This window comes from Muntiacus reevesi, chromosome 19 (genome assembly GCF_963930625.1).
Source record: "Muntiacus reevesi chromosome 19, mMunRee1.1, whole genome shotgun sequence".
Lineage (NCBI taxonomy): Eukaryota > Metazoa > Chordata > Mammalia > Artiodactyla > Cervidae > Muntiacus > Muntiacus reevesi.
The window spans coordinates 58,550,413-58,572,650 of NC_089267.1; the positions used below are offsets into that span (position 1 = coordinate 58,550,413).

General features: G+C 38.7%; 1 protein-coding gene across 4 annotated transcripts in view; it reads right to left on the bottom strand.

Annotated features, from left to right (window-relative positions):
- The window catches only part of ZNF292 (zinc finger protein 292), a 97,464-nt gene that overhangs the window by 11,137 nt on the left and 64,089 nt on the right, over window positions 1-22,238 (bottom strand). For 2 of the 4 annotated variants that reach the window (XM_065911288.1, XM_065911290.1), the window contains 3 exons: window positions 12,253-12,455; window positions 6,518-6,654; window positions 4,532-4,673 (listed from right to left, as the gene is read on the bottom strand). In XM_065911288.1, the coding sequence (XP_065767360.1) occupies window positions 4,532-4,673; window positions 6,518-6,654; window positions 12,253-12,455 (482 nt within the window). Of the gene's footprint in view, window positions 1-46; window positions 79-4,531; window positions 4,674-6,517; window positions 6,655-7,134; window positions 7,225-10,337; window positions 10,405-12,252; window positions 12,456-22,238 lie in introns of those variants that run through there. The other 2 variants (XM_065911291.1, XM_065911292.1) reach the window with 2 other exon arrangements.

The window sequence follows — 22,238 nt, forward strand, 5'->3', positions numbered from 1 at the left end:
ACTCACAGGTAAGCGGGTTAGGGCCTCTCCTTCCTTCACTCAGCACCTACTCACAGGTAAGCAGGTTAGGGGCTTCCTCTTCCTTTGCTCAGCGCCTACTCACAGGTAAGTGGGTTAGGGCCTCTCCGTCCCTCGCTCAGCACTACTCACAGGTAAGCGGGTTAGGGCCTCTCCTTCCTTCGCTCAGCGCCTACTCACAGGTTATGATTAGGCCCTCTCCTTCCTTCGCTCAGCGCCTACTCACAGGTAAGCGGGTTAGGGCGTCTCCTTCCCTCGCTCAGCGCCTACTCACAGGTAAGCGGGTTAGGGCCTCTCCTTCCCTCGCTCAGCGCCTACTCACAGGTAAGCGGGTTAGGGCCTCTCCTTCCCTCGCTCAGCGCCTACTCACAGGTAAGCGGGTTAGGCCCTCTCCTTCCTTCGCTCAGCGCCTACTCACAGGTAAGCGGGTTAGGGGCTTCCTCTTCCTTTGCTCAGCGCCTACTCACAGCTAAGCGGGTTAGGGCCTCTCCGTCCCTCACTCAGCACTACTCACAGGTAAGCGGGTTAGGGCCTCTCCTTCCTTCGCTCAGCGCCTACTCACAGGTTATGATTAGGCCCTCTCCTTCCCTCGCTCAGCGCCTACTCACAGGTAAGTGGGTTAGGGCGTCTCCTTCCCTCGCTCAGCGCCTACTCACAGGTAAGCGGGTTAGGGCCTCTCCTTCCCTCGCTCAGCGCCTACTCACAGGTAAGCGGGTTAGGGCCTCTCCTTCCCTCGCTCAGCGCCTACTCACAGGTAAGCGGGTTAGGGCGTCTCCTTCCCTCGCTCAGCGCCTACTGACAGGTAAGCGGGTTAGGGCCTCTCCTTCCCTCGCTCAGCGCCTACTCACAGGTAAGCGGGTTAGGGCCTCTCCTTCCTTCGCTCAGCGCCTACTCACAGGTTATGATTAGGCCCTCTCCTTCCCTCGCTCAGCGCCTACTCACAGGTAAGCGGGTTAGGCCCTCTCCTTCCTTCGCTCAGCGCCTACTCACAGGTAAGTGGGTTAGGGCGTCTCTTTCCTTCGCTCAGCGCCTACTCACAGGTAAGCGGGTTAGGGCCTCTCCTTCCCTCGCTCAGCGCCTACTCACAGGTAAGCGGGTTAGGCCCTCTCCTTCCTTCGCTCAGCGCCTACTCACAGGTAAGCGGGTTAGGGCGTCTCTTTCCTTCGCTCAGCGCCTACTCACAGGTAAGCGGGTTAGGGCCTCTCTTTCCCTCGCTCAGCGCCTACTCACAGGTAAGCGGGTTAGGGCGTCTCTTTCCTTCGCTCAGCGCCTACTCACAGGTAAGCGGGTTAGGGCCTCTCCTTCCCTCGCTCAGCGCCTACTCACAGGTAAGCGGGTTAGGGCGTCTCCTTCCTTCGCTCAGCGCCTACTCACAGGTAAGCGGGTTAGGGCGTCTCCTTCCCTCGCTCAGCGCCTACTCACAGGTAAGCGGGTTAGGGCCTCTCCTTCCCTCGCTCAGCGCCTACTCACAGGTAAGCGGGTTAGGGCCTCTCCTTCCCTCGCTCAGCGCCTACTCACAGGTAAGCGGGTTAGGGCCTCTCCTTCCCTCGCTCAGCGCCTACTCACAGGTAAGCGGGTGAGGGCCTCTCCTTCCCTCGCTCAGCGCCTACTCACAGGTAAGCGGGTTAGGGCCTCTCCTTCCCTCGCTCAGCGCCTACTCACAGGTAAGCGGGTTAGGGCCTCTCCTTCCTTCGGTCAGCGCCTACTCACAGGTAAGCGGGTTAGGGCGTCTCTTTCCTTCGCTCAGTGCCTACTCTGCACCAGGGACTGTGCTGAGCCACGTGCTCTTCCCCTCTCAGCAATCTCGATATCCCACTAGTCAAGAAAGACGTATTACAAAGCAACTGGCAATGTGTCTTGGCAAATATGAGATCCTCAAGGGTAGGGCTTTATATTTCCAACTCTTTGACTGCAGGGGTCTAGAAAAAAATAAATCAAATGATGAACCAAGTTATCTGCCCCATTTCCCTTACAGATCTCAATTACAGTTTAAGAAGGAAATAATTATTCTAAGTCATTATGTCAGTAGCTGGGCAACAATTCTCAACAACTCCGGGAGCTCTGAGGGACAGAGGGGAAAGAGGCACACCAGACAAACATTCCTGTTCTTTCCTCTACTGCTCATTCCTGTTCTTTACTCCTGAAAATGAAGAGAAATTATTTCAGGAGGAAAAAAAAAGCAAAAGATACATGCAGTATGTACTGACCAAATACAGATCTTAAAAGATCAAAGACAGTAAGAATGTCTTTTGGTCCCTACTTTCAAAAACAAAATTATACATACAAATACTTCATATCATGCTACATCCTAGCTTTCAAGGATCCCTAAGACCTGTTTGTTTGGCATCCCATCCCATGCAGTGGTAGCACCTTTGGAAACTGTCTTTGTGTACTTTTAAAGTGGAAACCAAATGCATTCCTACAACGATTACTATAACAAAACAAATTAGTTTTGTAAAAGCTGGATTCTGATTTTTGCTAGTAAATGAATGGAAACACATATGGAATCTCTATTATCATTGCCCTTTAGAATTTTGTCTCATCTACTGTTTAATCCATCTGTTAAGTGTTTTCATGTCTATGATTATGTTTTTGTATTTGTAAAAGTTCTTTTGACTCTTTTTAAAATCTGCTTGGTCATTTTATAGGACCTCTCTTTTTCACACTTTCATTCCTTATTTTATATCTTTAAATATATGTATTTCATAGATTTATCAGACTGTATTTAAAGAATCAAGCAAATGATTCCATCGTTTTGTCTACTGAAATTCATTCACGTTGGATTGTTTTGTATGCTTAATAGATAGTGATGGTTAACTTATTTATGTCTTTAAATATGTTATTTATACTTTTTATCCTTTAAAAAGTTTAATTCTACTGTTAGCTGTCTCTGCAAAAACTGTCCATGGCTGACACTTTCATTGTAAAGCTGGATGGTGAACCTATCTTGAGAAGAGCTTTATGAAAGAAATCATGTATTGAAGGTATGTCCCTCCAAAGTAGTTCTTCATTTGCTTCTGCCAGGGATCCCAGGCATTTACCAGCCCAGGACTTCACCCTTACCTTTTTAAATATTACTTATGTAGGGGAGCAAACTCCACCACCCCAAAATGTGTCTCTTTGACAGGAGGATTATTTTAGGCTGATTATTTTTAAAAAACAGAAGACTAACAAGGTTTTTCTTGTTATTCCCCAAAACTCCTCTTTATTGACTAAAAGAATTTAGAAAAAGGGCCTGTTCCTGTAACAGAGCTATTTCCAGACATATCTGCAAAGAACATGGGCTGGGCACAGTGGAGGAAACTGCAGGGCCTGGAGATCAGAGTCCACCGTGTCTCCTTGTTTCTTCAGGACCCAACAAGCACTTGCTTTTCCATTTCCATGTGAACTCCCTCCTTTTGCTCCAAAGGCCCAAACTGCTACTCCCAACATTCTCTCTTTGTCTTTAACTGAGAGCAGTATTTAAGGTGAGGATTTTGGCCATTTTGGCGAGCTACTTATCGTTTTCTTGGGCCTCTCCCAAGTATATATGTTATTAAACTTTTGCTTGGTGTTTTCCTGTTAATCTGCCCCATGTCTGTTTAATTCTTAGAAGAGCCAACATAACTAAGAAGGAAAGGGGAGAGGAAAAGGTCTTCTTCCCTGACACCCACCTAATGTGGGGATTCCTGGTTACAGTGTAGGGTAAATGTGGACCCTAAATCTGTGTGAAGGCAGACCTACGGTTACAATTTATTTGGGAAAATATTTTCCTTCTCTGACCCACAGTCCAGTTGGACAAGGTTTCCGACCATCATCTGTGTTCAAGTAATATTTTTCTAGTTCACTTTGCAATGAAATTATAGTACTTTACAAGTTAGTGGAAAGGAGGTGGGGGACATGGAACTCAGTTCTAAATCCCCAACTTAAAAAGGGCCCAAGATGCTATATCTTATCTTTTCCCTATGTGGATATAAAACTTCAAACCCCTAAGCTGCTCCAAGTACTAACACACCCCACTCCCCAGCAGGTTAGGAGAACCCTAGCCTCAGCTCAAAGTTTCTACTCCAGTTTTGAGGTTCCTCTTCTTTTTGAGTCTAGGGAATTCCCCACTATTCTTGTAATTAAGCTGCTAACCACTAAGAACAATGTTTTATTTCATCAAGTATTTCTGGGTCTTTTGTAGAAGAAGGAATCTTAGATACTGTAATCTGCCAGACAGCAAGCAAAGGAAACTGTATTTCTTTTTACACTTTCTAAATTTATATAGAACCAAATTATCAAAACAGTGTTAACACCTAGAAGAAAAACTGTGGAATGATAAAATATGAGTATTATGTATACAGTGCTTGTATTCAGGCTAAGAGCAAGCCCCTGGCTATCATTTGCATTTTTAAGTTTCTCTGTATCAAGTAAAATTAAGGACTAATAAAATCAATATTCAAAGCATTAAATGAAATAAAAGTCACTGGAAGTCCACATATTAAATGTGTAATTTACACATCTGAAATTAAGATACCTTGATCATTCTTACCTCTGAATTAATAACTTTAATCAGGAAGAAAATGTGATATACTGTCTTGGTTAACAAAGAAAGTTGACGACATCTTTCTAGGTACACCTGAATAGATGGTTCTACTCTCTGCTGTAATTTACTCCAAAAGAGAGTGAGTTCCCTAAAAAGAAAAAAAGAAAAAAAAAAAAGTAAGTTGGAGGTGCAATGTAAAATCATGAACTTTGTCTAGTAATTACATTTGAAATTAAAACTAGTTTCATATTCTAATGCTATATGTGGAATGAAGTTTAAAAGAAAAAGACCCTCAATTTTCTAGAGACTTATTAAATAAAATCAAGATATGATTTATCATTTTATTAAGATTTTTCAATCTCAAAGCAGCACTCACTACCTTTTACTAGGAAAGCACCTGACATTTAAATAAGATACATACCCGACATTTAAACAAGATACACACACATCTGAACTTTAAAAGTAATAAGAAATGCAAAATATGTGTATATATAAAATGCATCAATGGCAAAATGATTTTTAAAAAGCATTTAATTTTTATCTTCTAATAATTTATTATTAGATAATGTTAAGAATCGATGATGACATAGAACCCAGAAGAAAACAACTGCTCTGTGCTACTGCAGTGAAAAAAATAAAAGACTTTGAAAAATAAACTTTGAAATTTATTCCAAATGCAATCACACTGTATTTTTCATAGAAAATAACCCTACTGAACTGAGAAATTTTCCACCCTTTACCTATCATCCTATTTCTCTCTGCCCTCCACAGTTAACTTCCACACAAATCTTTGCTGTTTCAAGTATTCTCCTCCATATAGGCCTTTCCAACTAGCTCCTCAGTTTCCAGTCCTAGAAGCTTTGCCCTTTTCACCATCCACTTGAGTAACTTGCTCATCTAACTGGATTTTAACCTGCATATTGAGGACTTCAAAATCTGTCTCTCTAGTCTTGACCACTTTCACCTCTTTAGTTTTTTCTAAGACTTCCCCACTTTGATCTCTCCTGAAACTTGAAAGTTAATACATGAAAAGGATAATTAATATTCTTTTTGGTTCACTGCCCTTCTAATTTAACACATCATTATCACTGACCCTATCTATCAGCCTCTTCAAACATTTCTTTCACCTCGCCCCATATCCACAGGAAACTTTAACTCCCCAGCTGAACTACTTACAGGCTTTCGAGTTGATTTTTCTATCTCAACTCAATTCCGTACTGCCACTTCCTACCATGAGCTCACCCTCACAGTTCAGGTAAATATTCTTAAATCTCAGAATGCTGTACACTCAATTTTCTTTTGTGTTTCCACAATACAAGTACAACACTGAAGACTAACAATACAGTTGACTGACCAGATAAATTGTCAGTGTGAGCTAACACTAACTTAAGACAGCGGATCTTAAGTTTTTTGACTTAACTCAAGTAATTATCCCTGCTATCTGTATCCTCCTAAAGGATGATATATGTAACAGGTTTGCACACTAGGGAATGTACCGTATGAAGAAATGTGTATTGAAGAATTAGTGAAGTAATAGAATGACAACTCGTAAGTGGGTAAATGAACTATATTTATACACATAAATGACTAGCACCTAGTTATGCATTAATAGCAAAAAGTGTGCAATATGCAAAAGAACAATACATACACCAATGGTGGCTTCCAAATCTGAAAACATTTTTATTGTAGCATTAAATAAAATAAGCCCTTCTTTCATCTTCCAACATTTAAAATTTTCCTAGTCATAACTGATCATTATATGATCATTACTGGTATACTGAGGAATTGTGTGGTCTCTTAACAGAAAAAAAATTTTAAGTTATAATATGAACTACTTGATAATCAGTTTACACAGCATATAGTATCTGAAAATAAGCTTTTTTATCTTGGTAACACTAAAAAGATTTTAAAAAATATGTTCTTAAGCTATCTGCACAACCTATCTGTAATCTTATTTAAAAACCTTCTCTTTTCAAAAGAAAATCAACTCACCAAGCACAGTACATATCTCCCTGTTGAAGCTGACGTGATAAAAATGCAGTACATAAGACAAGAGCACTTTTTTCATCACCCTCAGATTCTAAGTTACAGATCATTTCTAGGGCATCTTTGCAATCAACTTCTGAAATCTACAGAGAAAGGATACAGAAATATGCCATAAAATGGTTTTAGGTTAGAATATATAGTAATATACTTAACAATTTTTATTAGGTATGTACAGATCATTTTCTTTGGTAAAACCTCATTTACTCATACATTATCAATTCATAATTTGTCATGACTGGGCTACTGTTTAAAGAAATAATCTTTCTTCAAGTCAGAGAACCAATGATCTTCAAGACCTTTATAAGTATTCATTTATATGTAAATAACTAATGCTAATTACAAGCAACGTCTACCCATTAAATCAGGTCTATAATACTGAAAAAGAAAAGCTGCTACTTGTATTTTTTTCCGTTTATCCAGTAATTTAAAAAGCATTAGAATGAACAAAAAGACAGAAACATTTACTGGATATAGACTAAGAAACAAAGTGTCTATTCATTACAGGGAATAAAATAAAACATGAAACATTTTATGTAGCTATACCACTTTTAAATGAAGCTCACCTCAGTTTTCTATAAATCTCCATTATTTTTCTTTTCATATATATTCATTCCATCTCAAAGCTTGTCAAGTCATGCATGCATAAGTATAACCTAGATGAAGGCAACTTGCTTCATTTAATTATGCACTTACATCTATTGCTTATTTTTAAAAAATTAAAATTTATTATCTCTACTACAATGATTTACTACAATAAACAATCAGAATGTACCTATGAGCTCTATAAGGATTTGCTTTAAGATAAAGATGTGACAAAGAGCACACAATCACAGATCACTGGTGTTCCACAGAATTAACATGGTACAACTGTCAAACGGCAGAAAAAATTGAAGATCAATACAAACCATTAGCACCCATGTACCACGGAGCTAACTATACATCTCCCTGTTAATCTCTGTGTCTCGTCATTAATTTTTGAGTACAGGAAAAGTGTGTGTGTGTGTGTCTGTGTGTAAAATGTAAGGTGTTTAGAATTAAACAAGTGTCTTAATGGAAATGGGGTAATCCTGAGGTTTGATCTTTGACAACAAGGATAAAAACTGCAAGGGGACAGATTCAGAAGTTCCATTTTACATATTAAATTGAGCTAGGAAACACTAAGGCCCAACTCTGAATCTACGTGTTTAACAACAATCACTTCTTAAAGTAAATATGAAGTTAGTGTAAGAGTTATAACTAAAACCCAAATCCTGGAACTCTCTGGCACAGTACGTTTTCCATTATTCCTGTGTCTGCCTCTTTTGTACAGATCTTTATCTATAAGGAACCCTATGTAAACAAACACAAAAAGGGCTGAACAATATATATTTATACAATTAGTATTTTCAAATACCTACAATAAGTTAAATGTATTGTTAGACATTTTATACGTGTATGTAATTATTAATCTTAATTTTTCTACTAGACAGGCATCAGAAACATTTTACACGTAAGACGTCAGTAATGATAACAAATAGCAGCTACTCTACTACTCATTCCTCTCACTTTCTTCAGGAGAAGCATTGCTAACCCAGCACGGTGGCCTGCCTGGTACACACGACTACTGTTTCTTTTTAGAGACAAGGCGCAGAGAATTAAGTTACTTGCTCAAAGCTGCATGCTTAATTAGCAGAGTCAAGATTTCAAACCAGATCTAGCTTCAAAGTCTGTGCTGCTTCTAGACTTCCACATAAACGCACCGAGGGTCTTCATTGACCAATGCTGATTTTACAAGTTCAAGTTTTAAAAAATTCTTACATCATGAAAGTCTAATTTATTTTGAATCAAATTTTCATGTTTTTTAAAAACCTAAGGTGTTCTTACTGAATGCCTAAATAATGCAAAATACGTACATTATAAATAAGAAGTTAGTTTTTCCAATGATATTACCTATGTTAGCTTAATAATAAAACATATATTTATATCTATCTAAAATATAAAACCAACAAAGGTAGCTCCTATAAATCCACAAATATACAACATACTAACTGAAACATCTGCTATATTCAATTATATTTCACTTTTTATTGGTATGCTAAGGAAGCAACTGTTACTATGCACTACTCATTTCCCTAATATAGATACCCCACTTGAAAAATAAAAATAGGACACTATAGAGAAACTGAAACCTAATCAATGGCTGAATTAAAACTGTGCAAGTGAAACATAGGTCAACTTTAGCCATCAATGAGCAAGAACTATATTTTATAATCCAAGGCAGCATAAAGTAAGGATTATCAATATACTACCAATATAGGGACTATTTGTATATTACAGATATCTATTCTGTATTGCTTTGAAAAAATAAGCAAAAATTTAACACTAGAAAATTTAAAAATATGAATAGAACACTGGAAGTCAATTAGCACCATCTGTTTGTTAAAGATATACTTTGCTAAATCCCTTTGTAAAGTGTAAAAATCATTTCAAAAGTGCAAATAATGACTTTTATGTTTTAATATAGCCTTCTGTCAGATATTAAAAAAATATAGAATACTTCATATTTTACATACATTTACCAAGTGCACTTTTAAAATGTATGGGCTTGAATACATTTCAGGAGAAGCTTTTTGCTTATCAAAATAAAATTGCTTTCCTTCATTCAGAAAAGGACTTAAATCGTAAACCTGTCACATTAGAATAATTAGCTACTTTTTTTTTTTAACTCTCAGAGTAGCAACATCTTGGGGTAGATTTAAAAGACAAATAATCTATAGTGTTAGGGAATAAAAAATTTCATAACTGTTTATGGGAGCATAACTCATAACCTTTTTTTGGGGGGGATGGTAGCATGGCCCGATTTAAGATGTGTAGGTTCTTTGATTCAGCAATTCTACTTATAGAAATTTACCTCACCAGTGTACCCCCAAGAAGAAAGAAAGGATGTATCAATAAGTACCAGGCAACAATTTAAATGTCCTCTAGTTTGACTAAAATATTAATTAAAAATCTATACTATGGAATTATGCAGCCATGAGAAGGAATGAGGTTGATTTATAAGAAATGACATGGAAAGATGTCCATACTAAGAGCAGGAAAAGTCCCTATCAGCCAGGATGTGTGTATGTTTAAAGAATGTTTATACGTAAAAATATTAGAAATAAAAAATTTCACATTTAATGATTACTTGGGTCAGATGGGAAATAACAGAGACAAAGTAGATTTTACTTTCATGTTTATTTTGACAACAAAACCAGGAGAAATACTGAATATAAAATAAACACTGCTAACTTCATTTTTATACTGACACCAAGAACCCAGGCCAAAGCCCAGCCCTTAGAGAGAAGCCAGGTAAACACTGGTCTCTCAGCCGCATCCCTCGGCCACCCACCAGGGCTAGCTGCTATTTCTGCCACAGTGCAAGGGTCCTGAGAAACAGCCAACCCTTGCTCACAGGCTCATGGATGAAGACTAAAGGTCCAGGTCACGGCTGACTCTAATATCTATTGCCACCTACTCTAAAGAATGGGTAAAAACCTCAAGTGTTTACAAGAACCAGGTAGGTGAGGGAAATGTTTGAAGTGGGCCATGTGAGGGAGCGCGCCTCCTCTGAAGGGGGCAATGTCTGGGCAGCTGCTCCAAAGTGACTACTTTCCTTGGGGCAGAAGGGATGACAGAATTTACTTCACTTGGAACAATCAATATGTTTGTAATAGAAAAATAAAAGAACAGTCAAACAATCTCTAAGTGAAAAGAGACTCCTAACAAGGAGCGCTGTCAGACTTACACATATCCTGTTCTGCTCTACAGTATTGATCTAGGTTCGCTTCTGGTGGGGAAACGGATTCTGTGTACTCTGCTTAAAGAACACGGAGTATCTTAGTTCCACCTGCTTAAAATGAGAAGGAAAAAACAACTTCCCATGACATCAGAGACACCCAGGGGCCTCAGAGAGAATTTTCCTGAGGAGCTCCCACAGCAGAGTGGGCTCTGGACAATTAAACCAAGAGGGAATTTAGGTTCAATAATGCAAGATTTTTTTGATTATTCAGGACAGCTAGAAATAGAGACTTTCCTGGAGACAACAGATTCATAGTCTTCAACTTCAAACAGGACTTTAAAAGTTAATGTAACCACCCTATCTTTAGATACTTTCCTGCCAGAAGGTACGCTTCTAAGGGTCCGTCCTTTACTCACTTACAACCCTCTCGGTGTTTAGAGGACACCTTTCATTTAACTTAATAAAAATCTGCTGAAGGAAGGATGAGCAGACGGACAGACTTAATTAAGGGTTGGGACTGAACTCATAATGAAAACTTAAATGAAGTTGAAAAATACATAGGATGCAATATCATAATAACTATTTAAGGACTAAAAAATGTCACACACATTTCAAAGGCTGTATCTCAAGAAACTTTATACATCTGCCAATGAAGTTGTCTACAGAGTTATTCATGACTAATAAGAAAATTTCAATCCTCTATTTAGCTCCTATTACAGCAATGAAAAAGCCATTACCTGAGATAAAAGAAAAACACTAAAGAGAAAAATAGCTAATATCCAAACTAATGACATCTCCTAAGCCAGAGCCCTTGGCTCTACTTCATGCGGTCTAGAAACTGCATCACTCTTCCCAGGATCCTCATTATCCAAAACATACACAACAGGCTTCTCATCTTGGTCCAAGGCTATCATCTTCCTCTTTATTTTCTATTCTCAAGAAAAATCACCCAATCACCATTATAATTCCAACCTTTAACCTCATGTGGGCATTTAGCTTTCTGTCAGAGGTTATCTTTCTTCTGGATTCTGACTACAGTCTCCATCTACCCAAGGGATCGTGCACCTCTGTTAATTGTCCCCCCTCTCTTATTTCAGCTTTTCCCTTTGCATATCCTAAAATCTGTCCCACAATCCCTTTGTTCTCCATTCGCTACTGCTCTAGAATCAAAGGATACTTATATTAGAGACATAAGACATATATACACATCATTGTCCAATGTATTATAGTTTTATCTGTTCTCTTTATATACATATTCTGCTTTTTTGATCAACAACTTTCAATTCTCCTACCCAGTCTTCAACTTCATTTTGGAATTATGAGTCCTCTAAGATGCAAAATTCCATTTGGATTACGATTCTACTTTTAGAAATCTGTAGTATAAAATACACAAATACATGAATACTATGCTTTCTGCCAACTAGAAGTGAAAAAAACACAATCACTGGTCTTACAAAGAAAAACTAAATATGCAAATTTAAACTATGCAAATAAAAATATATAGAGATAGATATAGAGATATATATGTATACAGAGGGAGAGAGAGAGAGAGTATTATTAGGAGGAAGACATATAAATTTTTTAAAGTTACTTACTTAAAATAAAATCTGCAAGTATTGTGAAGTCAGGTAAAACTGAAATTAAAGGCCGAACACTAATATAAAATGCTAGCTAGCTAAGCTACCACCATCTTTCTGATAAAAAAGAGCCAACTTATTTAAAGTAGAAGCCAGGTGAAATGTTTACATGGAATCCTGAAAGCTGCTTACAATCACTATCTAAGAGCATATCAAAAATTTAACACTGATAACAATGGCTCTTCACTATTTAAGAGAAAAGGAAGTCAAAGACATTCTAATATAATTAAAAATTATTAGCTTTACTTAAAAAAATAACTACTAACAAGAGAAAACATACTCACCTCTTCGATTAGCTTTTCATTTGGTGACGACGTACAAAGACAGACAAGGTAAGTTTGCTCAAAGCTACCTTTCGTACCAATCTCTGGATGGTCGGAACACAGCTTTGCCAGAGCAGTTGCTTGACTTAACTGATTTGTTTTGATTAGATGTTTAATTCTCATATCCAACAAGATGGGACCCTCAAAAGCTAAAAATTCATTCACTTTAAAAAACAAGACATAATAGATTATTAACATTTGGTAAATAGTTCATTTGCAATACAAACACTTACAAGGAATATTTGTTTAAAGCACAGAAACTAAACTTTTTTGTTGTTGCAATTTTCTATCATTCTCAGACTATCACAAAATACTTGATCTTATAAGCAGAAGATGATCATGTAGTTAATTTTTTAGAGTTGTATTAAATACTTTAGCCCCTTAAAGTACTATTTATAATGATTTACAATGAGGTGAGTTGAATTCCTGATTATAAAAATAATTTTGCATTGAATTCTGAGTCGGTGTTATTAAAATTATACTAAATTCTTTTCCCCACAGTATCAGGGGTTAGCATTTCTAGTCATTGCAGGGCAAGGGCATTACACACTTATATGTGTATATGCACAGTCCCTCAGCTGTGCCTGACTTTTTGCAATCCCATGGACTATAGCCCGCCAGTTTCCTCTGCCCATGAAATATTTCAGCCAATACTGAAGTGGGTTGCCATTTCCTACTCCAGGGCATCTTACCGACCCAGGGATTGAACCTGTCTCTCTTGGCATTTCCTGTAATGACAGGAAGATTCTTATATGGGTAACCCCAAAAGGATGTTTGGATATTCTAGAAGATGAAATTCAACTAATATTGTGTTCAATTCTGTTGATGTATTTTCATTTTAAAAGGTGAAGTCTGCGCACGCATGCTCAGTCGTGTCTGACTCTGTGCGACCCCATGGATTGCAACCCGCCAGGCTCCTCTGTCCATGCGATTTTTCGGGCAAAAATACTACAGTAGGTTGCCATTTCCTCCTCCAGGGGATCTTCCTGACCCAGGGGTGGAACTCGCATCTTCTGCGGCTCCTGCACTGCATGTGGATTCTACACTGCTGCACCATCAGGGAAGCGCTATCTTGCCTTAATAGGCGTCTTAGGACAAATTTAAATTACCTATGGAAAAATAAATGAGGGGTTGGAGGGTAGCCTGCTGAAAGTTCTCTAGGTTTTAAAAAGTACCAACCAATAAACCTCAACACTTGCTTAAGACCCACTAATGTAGAATAAATATTCATTCTGTTCAAACTTTGAATTTCTGAGTGCTTGTCTGATCAACTACAAGGAAGAATTTAACTTTTTTTTCTAATTTGTGAAGGAAATTTTAAAATTTAACAAACACAAATTTAAACTTTTCCTTAAGTTTTCTTTACCAGGATGAAAATGGTGCTTAAAAGTTTACTTGGTGATGGCTAGCCAACAACCTTTGGAAGACTTTCAAGTGATACAATTTTATATGCCCATAAATAAAACAAGATTTCTCAACTTGTGAAAGGACTGGAAAACATGTCTAGGAAGTAATTTGTGAATTAGAACATGGAAAATAAAAGATGTTCTTCCTCTCTGTAAATATCCTTTGCTACCATTTAGTAACTTTGGCTCTAACTATATACTCCACTATGAAAATATTCTTCTATAAAATAGTATGATCAAAGCTCCTCAGTATTAAAACCATGAGCACATAAGCAATTTAATACAGGATCCCAAATTTCATTCTTTGCTTGAAGTCTAGACCTTATTCCTGCTACTCTCTATTCTTTACACATTAAACTACACCAAAAAAAAAAAAAAAAAAAAAAAAAATATATATATATATATATATATATATATATATATATAAAGACTAAACACAAAGAAATAACACTATTTGTATAACCCTCTGGTACCTCTGATGGTATGTCTGACATACATAGGGCATTACTTTTCTTTTCAATATCACATGATTCTGTTAGGACAATTACACTGCAAATATCCTTTCATAGCTTAGCTCAATAGCCAAAGCAAAATCTGTAAAGATTTTCAATGAAAACACTAAGGAAATGAAGAGTTTTTAAAAAAAGATATTCTGGCTATAAGTTATGGACTTTAAAAAACAGCCTGAGGTTCCAAAAAACACTAGTGGTAAAAAGCCTGGGAATTATTTCACACACTCCCACAAAACCTCATACTCAGTGAACTCTGAGGATCATAGCAAAGAAATTATTTAAGGGTGGCAACTTTTAAATGAAACTAATGATAATAGAATTTCAAACAGTCCCTAAAATCTCAAAGAGCAGCATGTAGTTAGAGTGACAAATTACACAAAATTTCTGTACTAATTCAAGTAGAGTAGAATATGTTACTATACATTGCAAAGACATATTTGTGTGTGTGTTTTTAAACAATGGGAAACCATTGCCACACTTAGCGCAAAACAGATTTCAAAGAAATACAGAACATTAGAGCGGAAGGAGCTTCACAGATCGTTTTGTCCAGCTCCATCGTTTGGCAGATGAGTAAACTGAGGCTCACGGAAGGCAAACGACTTCCTAGGGTCATAAACCCAGTTATCACAGAACTGGAACCAGAAGCAGACCAGTCTTGCAAACTTCCACCTTAACGCAGTGGTGCAATGAGAAAAATAAACTTCCTCTTTAGCTAGTGTGCCTACTGCTCGTTAGAACAGCACTTTAAGTAACAGAGCTGTGAAGTAGCATTCGTTTTCAGAAGAAAGTAATGATGTATTTTGAAGCTCATGGTTCAAATGGATCAAAAGCAGATTTCATTTAACACTCTATTCAGAACCTCCCCCTTAGGGGAGGGAAACTCACTCCCCACATTCCTCCTTCTCCTTCTCCATCTTCCTTTTACCTGCTTTCCTTTCCCCCATTCCTCTATATGTTTCTCTATTTCTCTCCAATCCAGGACATGTTTTCCTTACAAAGTTATAACAGCACATCAAGGATTATCAGACTCTTGAAAAAAAGCTTTATCTTTATCCTTGAGTAGCTAGTCACATCAAATTTCACTCCCTACCCTGCTTTCCCCACCCTCCATCCCATAAAACTATAAAGTACACTGAATTTTACTCGGGTAGCCTTTTTATCTATTTTCTGTGTATTTATGCACTTGGGAGGAAAAAGCAGGTTTTATTTACTACATTCAAGCGTATCGAGAGATCTGGATGACCTACCATGGCAGTGTAAATGAGTGACACTGTCAGTTCAGTTAAAGTAATATGGCCTTCTTTCCATACAATGCTACTTACATAATAGTAAAAAGAAAAACATGAAAGATAAAATTAATTTTTAAACTCTTACAATATGTAAGCTGAATATTTGTGATAAATCTTTATACAAATATTAACTGATCATGTACCATACACCAAAATTGTAGGACTTAGTCCTGGACTCCCCCCAAAGTGGAGTCAAATCTATTTACCAAGTGTCTATCTTCACACTCAGATTTGCACATAATTCCCCCTGCAGCATCTCCAGCTAGCTGTTTCCCAATCATCTCAAACACTGCATACAAAAATATCTATGCCACAATTTGTGTTATAAAACTAAAGAGAACTAAAAGGTGGTATGAAAATTTTCCTCTTCTGCCTTGTTCCTCCTTCTTATCCTAACCTACAATTCACCATACAATCCTGTTATTTCCAACTCCTAAATACTTAATCCCATTCATTTTTCTCCACCTATACACCTACCATTCACCCCTTTCTCCCAGCCAAAATTGTTAATCTCTTAGATGACCCTGTTGCATTCTGCTAGTCTTTCTGACACATCTCCGCTAGGACTCAGGATGCTTTTTCCCCCTGCTCTGAAGAACATGCTCAATTCACTTTTCCCAGTTAAAATTTCCAAGTGGTTTTCCTTTGCGTTCAAATGGTAAATTCCAAAATTCCCATCATGACCTTCATGAATCTGCATCACCTATCCCATTAAAAAAAATTATTTTCTCTTAAGATCAATTCAGCATTTGAGCAAAAAGTAAAAGGCATCCAAAATAAAAAGGAAGAAATAATATCATCTGAATGCAGATGATAGAAAATCCTAAAGATTACACACACACTAAATAAATTTAGCAAAGTTGCAGGATACCAAAACTGGAACACAAAAACAAGACGCATTTCTATACGCTAATGATGAACAAACTGAAAAGGTAATTCAGAAAACAATTCCATTTATAATAGCAACAAAAAGAACAAAGTGCTTAGCAGGCCTGACCAAGAGAGTGAAACACGTGCACAGTGAGACCGATAACCACTGGGTGTGCGCTAAGTCGCTTCAGGCATCTCCAACTCTTTGCAACTCTGTGAAGGGTAGCCTGCCAGGCTTCTCTGTCCATGGCATCTCCAGGCATGAAGACTGGGACAGGTTGCCACGCCCTCCTCCAGGGAATCTTCCAGACCCGGGGGCCGAACCCGAGCTTCTCTTGTCCCCTGCATTGGCAGGTGGGTTCTTTACCATGAGTGCCGCCTGGGAAGCAAACAGCTAATTTGAATTCATGTCGCTCAGACATGTTCGACTCTTTGCGACCCCATGGACTACAGCTCACCAGATTCTTATGTCCATGGGATTCTCCAGGTAAGAATACTGGAGTGGGTAGCCATTACCTTCTCTAGAGATCTTACCGACCCAGGGACTGAACTCAGGCCTTCCACACGGCAGGCAGATTCTTTCCTGCCTGAGTCACCAGGGAAGCTCTGCACGAAATTAAACATTACTGAAGAAATTAAAGATGACACAGGGAAATGCAAGGAACCCCATGTTCAGGCGTTTGAAGACTTAATGTTGTTAAGATGTCCAATAACCCAAAGCAAGCTATGGATTCAATGTAATCCCAACAAAACTGAATGGCTATTTTGAAGAGATAGAAAAACTGACCCTAAAACTCATATACAGTCTCAAGGAATCCCAAACAGCCACAACAATTCTGAAAAAGTATGAACTTGGAGGTCTCACACTTCCTCACTTCAAATGGACTACAAAACAATCAAAAGTGGCTAACAGACAGGAATACAGGCAATGCAACAGAATAGAAAAAGCTCAGAAAGAAACCCTCACTAAATGATCAAATAATCTTCAACCAGGTGGCAAGACCACTCACAATAGGAAATGATAGTCTCTTCAACAAATGGTGCTGGGTAAACTGGATATTCACACGCAAAAGAATAAAATTAAACTTATACCATATAAAAAAAATTTGAAATGAACGAAAGACCTAAATATAATACCCAAAACTATAAAATTTATAGAAGAAAACAATGGCGAAAAGCTTCAAGAACTGGACTTGGCAATGATTGATTAGATATGATACCAAGGGTTAGCCAAGAACAACAAAAAAAGACTACATGGAAGTTAACGTCCTGCATCAAAGGACAGAATCAACGAGTAAAAAGGCAACTTACACAATGGAGAGAATGTTTGCTAATTATATGTGATAAGAGGTTAATGTTCAGAACATGCAAAGAACTCCTATAACTCAACAACAACAAAGTCAAATGCTCCAATTGAAAATAGGCAAAGGACATGAACAGACACTTCTCCAAAAATGATACACAAACCAAAACTACAGTGAGATATCATTTCACACGTGTCTCAGAATGGTTATTTTCAAAAGCACAACAACAAAACAAAAAGAGAAAATAAATGTTGGGTGAAGGTGAGAGGAACTGTAACCTCTGTGTCCTACTGACAGCACTATAAAATGATACAGCCTCTAAGGAAAACAGTCTAGAAGTGCCTCAAAAAATGTAGCTACCCACTTCTGGAGGTCACAGAAGAGGTCAGACGAGGGTCTCAGAGAGGCCTGTGCACGCCCACGCTCACAGCAACCCTGCTGAGCAGGGGCAAGAGGCAGAAGTGATCCACGTGTCCATCACAGGTGAATGGACAGACCAGTGCGGCAAGTACATATAATGTAGCATTATTCACCTTTAAACCAGAAGGAGATTCTGTCACATACTAACAAGTTGTATGTGGAGGACATTATGCTAAGTGAAATAAGTCAGTCACAAAAAGGTAAATATGTAGTATGACTCCACTTATATGAGGTGTTTAAAGTAGTCAGTCATAGAAACAAAAAGCAGAATGTTGACTAGCCAGGGACTGGGAGTGGTGTATGGGAAAAGGAGGGAGCTATTGTTTAAAATCACTTTTGCAAGTGATAAAATCTTTTTGCAAGATTAAAAAAGTTCTGCAGATCTGTTTCAAAACAGTATGAATATACAAAACACTACTGAACTCTTACTAAACTGTACACTTAAAAATACACTTAAAAATGACGAAATGATACATTTTATTTTGTTTTTACCCCAAGAAAAAAATGCAGTAAAAAAATCAATTCAGCATTATTAGTCCAAAAAATTCAAATTCAGAAATTTTAGAAAAGCTTAACACTTCCTTCACCCAACCTCTCACGCTTTCCTGGAAGAACAAGCTAAATTTCAAGAAACAGAATTTTCACTCAAGATTTCAGAATTGCTTGAACTGCCTACTTTGTCATTAAGCCTGAAACTTCATGATCATAACTGATATAAAACAGAATTTAAATAAATTTTTAAAATCCCATGTTACAGATGACCCTAGTGAGTCTCTGGGAGACAGTGGAAGACAGAGGAGCGTGGCGTGCTCCAGTCCACGGGGCTGCAAAGAGTCAGACACAACTTAGCAACTGACCACCAACAACAAAGGTAAGCAAGTAACCCTAAAATCTTCTTGTGGAATAAGATTTAATTATTACTATTACATTTCATTGAATTCTCATGTCTTTATCCATGTAACATGATAATGAAATCAGACTCAGAACAGAAATAATGAATTTTTCTAGGATGTTTAGAAAAGCCAGTAAGTTTTTGTTTTAAAATCACTAATAGTAAAAATAAAATCTTGGTGGTCACCATATATCTAGTTATATAACAGTAGAATATAATTAAGGTTAACAAAATGCAAAATAAAACATCAGTCTCAAATGGGAAAGTGAACACTTCTACAATTTTACTGCAGTTAAATTCCATCAGCTTAATTCTATCCACAGTCACTGATCCAAGTAAAACGGACACAGAGGGCAATCTAATTTAGCAGTGATTTTTAAAAATAAAATCCAAAATGTTCCATTTATTTATTTTTTATAACAAGACAAGGTCAGTAAGAGCAAAAGGGAGAGAAGGCAAAATAATTTTAACTAAAAAAAAAAACAAAAAATAATCAAATAGAAATGGTTAGGAGAACTGTATTTCTTAAGCTTATTTCATGTATAATCTACAAGATGTTCTTTTTAGTGATTTTGTATGAGAAATGTTTTAACACTCAAAAAAACTGTCAACATATTTAAGTGTAGGTTTCAGAATCACCCATTTTGGTATTCTATACATAGAATATACAGGTGAAGATATACATAGGCCCATAAAAAATACAGGAAAATTTTCAACAAGTCAAAGAACTGGAGATTTCTATCGGAAAACAAATTCAGCTGCATGTAATCAGATCTGGCCTCATTTCATCTGTTCTCTCCTCCCATCTCTTCCTTTAAAATATTATCACATCGTAGGTATGCTAATATCTGGTAAACCAAACAGCATGTTTTTCCTGTTTATTTTAAAATGCAAAGTTTATTACTGAAATAAAGACTTATTTTCTCACAAAGCTCTGAGGGATTTATAAGTACAATGGAAAAATCTTAAGCTTTAGAAATTTCCTTTGAGCACCAAGGAGTTCAAAAAACAAAAAATGAACCACAGGTCTTAGGATTCAAAAAAGAATTGGCAAGCTGGTAAAAATACAATTTATGCAACTGCAAATTATTCCAAAATAAAAGGGAAAGGGCTGGAGGAATTCAGTGTAACTGTTAGTAGGGCGCTCTTTCAGAGTTTAGATTTTACAATAATGACATATACAAAAAAAGAAAAAACAGCAGGCTCAGGACCAAGGATGCATACACCATGAATGTCAGCACCTGGTATTGACCTGTCAGCACCTGGTATTGACTGTCACTGGAAAGATGGCCCCCAGCTCACCGACTGGACTGCCCTGGCGGCTCAGTGGTAAACAGTCTGCCAGCAACGCGACCTCCCAGAAAAGCCAACGGCAACTCAGTCTAGAATCCTTGCCAGGGGAACCCACGGACAGAGGCAGCCGGCAGGGTACACTCCACGGGGCTGAAACAGTGTCAGACGCAGCGAGCAGCTCAACAAGCAGAGTCCGAATACGCTGGACGTAATCAAACTGGTGCAGGTGGGTAGCTTCTTGAGAAGGGTCTCTGCTCCTTGGGTTTGATTATTCATTGTTTATGAGAACAGAGAGAATGGTGGGTCTGATAATAACCTTTAGATTGAGAAGGATAGAACAATGGAGCAAATGGAAACAGATGGGAAAATATAATTTTCAAAATGGGACTTAGGTACATTTTGCAAACAGTAGATTAGAGGAATAAATATATTCCTAAGAGTCTTAAAATTAATACATTAAAAATATGATTTGTGAGTGTTCAGGAAATAAAAGTGACTGTTAAGAACCAAGAAAGATTCACCAAACATAAATTAGGTTACGCTTTTACAAAAATTATCTCAAAATGTATCACAGACCAAAATATATAACGCCAAACTATTAATGTGATACTTCCAGGAGATAAAGCGAAGCCGCTCAGTCGTGTCCGACTCCTTGCAACCCCATGGACTTTGCGTGCCGGGCTCCTCTGTCTATGGGGTTTTCCAGGCAAGAACACTGGAGTGGGTTGCCATTTCCTTCTCCAGGGTCCAGAAGATAAGAGGAGAAAAATCTATATGATCTGGGTTTGGTGATTATTTTTAGATAAAACAACAAAAGCACAATCCATGAAAGAAAAAAAAAAATAAGTTGGACTTTATTAAAATTTAAAACTTCTGCCCTCTGCAAGGCACTGTGAAGAAAAATGACAAGTCACAGAGTAAATGGAGATATGCGCCAAGCTGCTACCTGCTGAAGGACCTGTATCAAACCGCAACAAAAAGGAACCGCGGGTGATACTGAGCAAGTCAGAGAGACAAGTATCATGGCATCGCTTACATGTGGACTCTAAAATAAACAGAGTACAGATAAAGCTGTTTACAAAACTGGAAGAGTCACAGATGTAGAAGACAACCTTACAGTTACCAAGGGGGAAAGGCGGGGGATAAACCGGGAGACGGGTAGACACATACACTCTGCCACACCTAACACAGGCCGGTTACAGAGACCTGCCGCACGGCGCAGGGGACTCCGCTCAACCCTGCAGGGACCCACATGGGAAAGGAGCCGAAAAGGAGGCTACGTGCGCCAACGGGGCTACGTGCGCGAACGGGGGCTACGTGCGCCAACGGGGCTACGTGCGCCAACGGGGCTACGTGTGCGAACGGGGGCTACGTGCGCGAACGGGGCTACGTGCGTGAACGGGGGCTACGTGTATGAACGGGGGCTACGTGTATGAACGGGGGCTACGTGTTATGGAACGGGGGCTACGTGCGTGAATGGGGGCTACGTGTTATGGAACGGGGGCTACGTGCGTGAATGGGGGCTACGTGTTATGGAACGGGGGCTACGTGTATGAACGGGGGCTACGTGTTATGGAACGGGGGCTACGTGCGTGAATGGGGGCTACGTGCGTGAATGGGGGCTACGTGCGTGAATGGGGGCTACGTGCGCGAACGGGGCTACGTATATGAACGGGGGCTACGTGTATGAACGGGGGCTACGTGCGATGAACGGGGGCTACGTATATGAACGGGGGCTACGTGCGATGAACGGGGGCTACGTGCGATGAACGGGGGCTACGTATATGAACGGGGGCTACGTGTATGAACGGGGGCTACGTGTATGAACGGGGGCTACGTGTTATGGAACGGGGGCTACGTGCGTGAACGGGGGCTACGTGTTATGAACGGGGGCTACGTGTATGAACGGGGGCTACGTGTCTGAACGGGACTAGGTGCGCGAATGGAGGCTGTGTGTGTGA